The 6,765-nt window shown below is 40.2% G+C and overlaps 1 protein-coding gene across 1 annotated transcript; it reads right to left on the reverse strand.

Annotated features, from left to right (window-relative positions):
* Window positions 1-5,557: 5,557 nt before the first annotated feature.
* On the reverse strand, window positions 5,558-6,502 carry LOC131908349 (olfactory receptor 4A5-like). The gene has a single exon (XM_059259403.1). The coding sequence runs from the start codon at window positions 6,500-6,502 to the stop codon at window positions 5,558-5,560; it is 945 nt and encodes a 314-aa protein (XP_059115386.1).
* Between the last annotated feature and the right edge of the window lie 263 nt (window positions 6,503-6,765).

The following is a 6,765-nucleotide window of genomic DNA, read 5'->3' on the forward strand; positions in this document are numbered from 1 at the left end:
GTCTTAGGGTTTCTACTGCAGCTGAGGCTATCCCTTCACAAATGGCCTTTCCTGATTTCTCATACCATGAAATCTCAGCATCTCCATGACCCCCTCATGCCTTCAAAACCAGTAGCACCTGGGAAACTCTTACACATTATCAAGTGGAGTTGCCAGCACAAAGAACAGCCGTGGCTCCCTCTGTGCTTCTATGTGCTGGCCAGGAGGGAATATTTCCTAGATTTTGCCTCAATTATGCTGGTCTCTTCTTAATCACAGCTGATACTTTTACAACAGATGATCATGATAGATTGTCCCAACAAGGCAAAAGTTTCACTTTAGTGGTTCTGGTGTCTTGTTAGTCAAAACCAACACCTCAGCTCAAACTGACCAGAATCAGAGATTCTTAGTCCAAAATAATACATCATATACCTGATAGAGCCTTTGCTTCCCTCTGAAACCTCACAAGCCAGGCCTCCATTGTCAGCACTGCTCTCAATATTCTTAGTTTCCAAGATCTCAGAGAACATCCCACTGAGCTCTAAGCACTCCATTGCTTTTCCAGCCCCAAATTCAAATGCCATCACAATCCTCCATAAAATACATGTCTGGGTCTGTCACAGTGATGTCATAATCACAACTATTTTGTCTTTATTGAGTTTTAATTGCTGGGATAAAACCCCATAACCTAATTAACTTGGGGAGGAAAGTGTTTATTCCATCTAATGACTGTAGTCTATCATGAAGGGAAGTGAGGGCATGAACCTGAGGCAGGAGTCTAGAGTCAGTGACTGAGGCAGAGACCATGCACAAACTTTACTTAGTTGTTTGCTCCCTATTACTTCACCATTTTGCCTTTTTATATACTACCTACCCAGGCATGGTACTTCCCACATTAGGCTGGGCCAACGGATACATACACATTTCTGAACAATTATGTACATTGTAAATATTAATAATTTTCTTGATAAATGCTAAACATTATTTAAATTCTTATACAATAAGTTTAAATTACAAGTTTGTGTTCATCAAAATAAATGGTAATGGTGACACAAAACTCACACACAAGAAATGTGATATATAAAAAGTATTTAGTAGGTGAGTGCCTGGGCTCAGCCTAGATCCCATCCCTGGGCACCAGCCACTCCGGGGAAGACCTGCCCAACTTGGCCCCAGGTTCTGGCCATCAGGCAGGATCCCTTCCACCCCGATTCCCACCCCCACCAGGAAGGCTCCCCTTCTCCAAGACCCCTGGCAGACCCTGCAGTCTCCACGCCCTGCCCCCACGCCCATCATTGCCCGAGATCCCAGCCACTTCCTGAAACTTAGAGACCGGCTCCCAGTTCCCATCCTGCCCCAGACTTCCAGTCTGGAGAAGAGCTCACATCCTGCCCTGTAGTTCCCATCTGGACAAGAGAGCTCCCATCTGGACAAGAGAGAGAGACTTCCTGAATCTGTCAGCTCTGTCTGGACCAAGTGTGCTGATAAGACCAAGAACGAACCACAAGGATATGGGTAGATGTCAAGGCAGAAGTACATACAACAAAATGAAGAGCAATACAGCATCACCAGAACCTAGCCCTCCTCCAACATCTAGACTTGAACATCAAGAATTGGAAGAAGCAGAAGAAAACAGCCTTATGAATAACATCATGAAGAAGGTAGAGGCTTGTGTAGAGGAAAAGACAAAAAATGGGAAGAACGCTGTAAAAAAAACTAGAGGAAAGGACAAATAAAGCAGAAGAAAACAATAAAGCCCTGGAAGAAAACAATAAAGCCCTGAAAGAAAATCATGAAAAAGCAATGAAACAGAGGAAGGAAATAGTCCAAGATCTGAAAAGGTAAATAGAAAAAATGAAGAAGACACAAACAGAGGGAATGCTGGAAATAGAAAATCTGAGTAAATGAATGGGAACTTCAGATGCAAGTATAACCAACAGAATGCAAGAGATGGCAGAGATGATCTCTGGCATTGAAGATATGGTAGAAGAAATAGATTCATCAGTCAAAGAAACACTAAAGCCAACAGAGTCATGAACCAAAATGTCCAAGAAATTTGGGATACCATGAAAAGACCAAACCTACAAATAATAGGGATAGAAGAAGAAGAAGAAGAAGAAGAAGAAGAAGAAGAAGAAGACCAACTCAAAGGCACAGAAAATGTATTCAACAGATCATAGAAGAAAACTTTCCCAACTTAAAGAAGGAAACGCCTATGAAGATACAAGAAGCCTATAGAACACCAAACAAACTAGACCCCCAAAAAAAGTCCCCTTGCCACATAATAATTAAACAACTAAACATACAGAATAAAGAAAGAATATTAAGAGCAGCAAAGGAAAAAGGCCAAGTGACTTATAAAGGCAAACCCATCAGAATAACACCCGATTTCTCAATGGAGACTTTGAAAGCCAGAAGGACCTGGACAGATGTAATGCAGACACTAAGGGACCATGGATGCCAGCCTAGACTAATATACCCAGCAAAACTTTCAATTATCATAGACGGAGTGAACAAGACATTCCAAGACAAAGCCAGATTTAAACAATACTTATCCACAAACCCAGCCCTACAGAAAGCACTAGAAGGAAAATCCCAACCTAAGGAAGTCAGATACACCCTCAAAAACACAGGCAATAGATAAAGCCACAGCAGTAAACCCCAAAGAAGAGAAGTACACACACATTACCACCAAAAAATAAAAGGAATGAACAATCACTGGTCATTAATATCCCTTAATATCAATGGACTTAATTCACCTATAAAAAGACACAGGCTTATAGAATGGACACGAAAGCAGGACCCATCTTTCTGCTGCATACAAGAAACACACCTTAAATTCAAAGATAGACACTACCTAAGAATAAAAGGCTGGCAAAAGACTTTCCAATCAAACGGTCTTAAAAAACAAGTGGGCATAGCCATCCTGATATCCAGCAAAATAGACTTCAAACTAAAATCAATCAAAAGAGATCAAGAAGGACATTGCATACTCATCACAGGAAAGATCCACCAAGATGAAGTTTCAATTCTGAACATTTATCCCCCAAACACAAGGGCACACACATATTTAAAAGAAACATTACTAAAGCTTAATCTACATATAAAACCCCACACATTAATAGTGGGAGACTTCAACACCCCACTTTCACCACTGGACAGATCTCCCAAATCTAAACTTAACAGAGAAATAAAGGACTTAACTGATGTTATCACTCAAATGGACTTAATCGATATCTACAGAACATTCCATCCTAACAAAAAAGAATATACCTTCTTCTCAGCACCCCATGGAACCTTCTCTAAAATCGACCACATACTTGGCCACAAAGCAAATCTCAACAGATACAAAACAATTGGAATAACCTACTGTGTTCTATCAGACCACCATGGTTTAAAGTTAGATTTCAACAACAACAAAAACTACAGAAAACCTACAATCTCATGGAAATTGAATAATGCTCAACTGAATCACCAATGGGTTAAGGAAGAAATAAAGAAAGAAATTAAAGACTTCCTAGAGATCAATGAAAAGGAAGACACCACATACCCAAACTTATGGGACACTATGAAAGCAGTGCTAAGAGGGAAATTCATAGCACTAAATGACCACATAAAGAAGTTGGAGAAATCTCACACTAGTGACTTAACAGCACACCTGAAAGCTCTAGAACAAGAAGAAGCAAAGTCTCCCAGGAAGAATAGATGCCAGGAAATTATCAAAGTGAGAGCTGAAATCAATAAAATAGAAACAAAGAGAACAATACAAAAAATTAATGAAATAAAGAATTGGTTCTTTGAGAAAATCAACAAGATAGACAAGCCCTTATCCAAACTAACCAAAAGACAGAGAAAGAGCATCCAAATTAACAAAATCATAAATGAAAAGGGGGACATAACAACAGACAATGAGGAAATCCAGAGAATCATCAGAATCTTCAAAAACCTCTACTCCACAAAACTGGAAAATCTAAAAGAAATGGATAATTTTCTGGATAGGTACCACATACCTAAGTTAAACCAAGACCAGATAAACTATTTAAATAGTCCAATAACCCCTAAGGAAATGGAATCAGTCATTAAAAGTCTCCCAAGCAAAAAAAGCCCAGGACCAGATGGTTTCAGCGCAGAATTCTACCAGATCTTCAAAGAGTTAATACCAATACTCTTTAAATTGTTCTACACAATAGAAACTGAAGGAACATTACCAAACTCTTTTATGAGGCTACAATTACCCTGATTCCTAAACCAAACAAGGATACAACAAAGAAAGAGAACTACAGACCAATCTCCCTCATGAACATTGATACAAAAATACTCAATAAAATACTGGCAAACAGATTCCAAGAACACATCAAAACAATTATCCACCATGATCAAGTAGGCTTCATCCCAGGGATGCAAAGGTGGTTCAACACACGAAAGTCCATCAATGTAATACACCATATAAACAAACTCAAAGAAAAAAACTACATAATCATCTCACTAGATGCAGAAAAGGCATTTGACAAAATCCAACACCATGGTAAATGAAGACCACATGAGAATAGGAAGAAGCAAAGTGCTAGAGAGGCCCACAGAAATCCACAAAGATACCCCCACAACAGACTGCTGGCAATGGTCGAGAGACAGCCCGAACTGACCTACTCTGGTGATGGGATGGCCAAACACCCTAATTGTCATGCTAGAAACCCCATCCAATGATTGAGGGAACTGGATGCAGAGATCCATGGCCAGGCCCCGGGTGGAGCTCTGGGGGTCCAATTGATGAGAAAGAGGAGGGTTTGTATGAGCGAGAATTGTTGAGACCAAGGTTGGATAAAGCACAGGGACAAATAGCCAAACGAATGGAAACACATGAACTATGAACCAATGGCTGAGGGGTCACCAACTGGATCAGGCCCTCTAAACAGGTGAGACAGTTGATTGGCTTGATCTGTTTGGGAGGCATCCAGGCAGTGGGACCAGGTCCTGTGCTCAGTGCATGAGTTGGCTGTTTGAAACCTAGGGCTTATGCAGGGACGCTTGGCTCAGCCTGGGAGGAGGAGACTGGACCTGCCTGGACTGAGTCTACCAGGTTGATCTCAATCCTCGGGGGAGTCTTTGCCCTGGAGGAGGTGGGAATGGGGTGTGGGCTGGGGGGAAGTAAAGGGGGAGGAGAACAAGGGAATCCGTGGTTGATATGTAGAATTAAATTATATTGTAAAATAAAATTTAAAAAATAAATAAATAAAAAAATAAGGGAAAATCTTAAAATCTCATCATAGAAAAAGATTTAGTTCACAGTATAGCCAAAAAAAATTAATAAAATTATAAGAGAAGTACACTTTATTGAAAATTAGACAAAAAATATTATGGAAGATAACAAAAGTGTGATGCCGAATAAACATGAAGATATGATTAACTTCAGTAACAATAAAGAAAACTAGAATCATGGTGACTATCAGTCCTGTACCCACTGCATTGCCAAAAAAACCTAGGTTCTCACAATGACAAGTACTGGTACAAATGCAGAACATTGAAACTCATACTGCTAAAACTGGTTGCTGAATGTTTCTTTACCATTCCTAAAGCATGTTCAGTGAGGAGAAATTCTTACTACGTCTCTGGTGAACATGTTACTCCACAGCTTTGCCATGGCATTTTTAATCTCAAGGTTTCTCAGAGTATATATTAAAGGATTCAACATGGGAGTTAAAATTGTATAAAATACAGTAATATATTTATCAATAGGAAAGTTGGAGACAGGTCTAACATACATGAAAATGCAGGGAACAAAGAAGAGGACAACCACCATGACATGGGAGCTGCAGGTGGACAGGGCTTTACGTCTCACTTCCTGACTGTGAGTCTTAAGAGAGTTTAGAATGATTCCATAGGAGCCAAGGAGAAGGATAAAGACCACTACAGACATTGCTCCATTATTTCCAATAACAGTGAGGCCAAGGAAGTAGGTGTCAGTGCATGCAAGGCCTAATAATGGGTACATATCACAGATAAAGTGATCAATGACATTGGGTCCACAAAAAGGAATTATATAAACAGAGATAACTTGAAGCAGAGCATGGGCAAATCCTCCAGCCCAGGATGCCAAAAGCAAGAGAATGCAAACTTGTCGATTCATGATGGTCAAATAGTGCAGTGGCTTACAGATGGCCACATAGCGATCATAGGCCATCACCACCAAAATGAAGACTTCAGAACCACCAAATAAGTGCTCCACAAAAAGCTGAACCAGACAAGCTGTGAAGGAGATGGTCTTTTTTTCCCAAAATAAGTCTGTAAGCAACTTGGGCAAGATGACAGTAGAATAAACAGCATCCACGAGTGACAGAAAGGCAAGAAAGAAGTACATTGGAGAGTCCAAGGAAGGGCTGGCAATCACTGTCCCCACAATGAGCAGGTTGTCCACCATTGTCACAATGTAGATGAGTAAAAACATGACAAACAATGCTTTTTGACCAGCAGGATCCTGAGTGAGACCCAGAAGGACAAACTCTGTAACATTGTTTTTCTCTCCCATTTATTCTTTTATCAGGCTTGTTTCAGAGATAACATCTCAGAGAACAGGACCTGACATTAATTGTGACCAAAACCCATATTTCCATTCTGCCAGAAGCCTGTCTTCATCAACATCTTCTACATTGGTGAACCTCAGTAGTTCTTCGGTGACCACCTGTTGAGTTCCTCTTGGGGATTTGCAATAGTTCTGCTCTAATAATTTTGTGGATATTAGCATTTCTCTCAAAAATCTCAGCTTATTTATATACAGAAGAGCAGACAAAG

The sequence above is a fragment of the Peromyscus eremicus genome, chromosome 4 (assembly GCF_949786415.1).
Source record: "Peromyscus eremicus chromosome 4, PerEre_H2_v1, whole genome shotgun sequence".
Taxonomy (NCBI): domain Eukaryota; kingdom Metazoa; phylum Chordata; class Mammalia; order Rodentia; family Cricetidae; genus Peromyscus; species Peromyscus eremicus.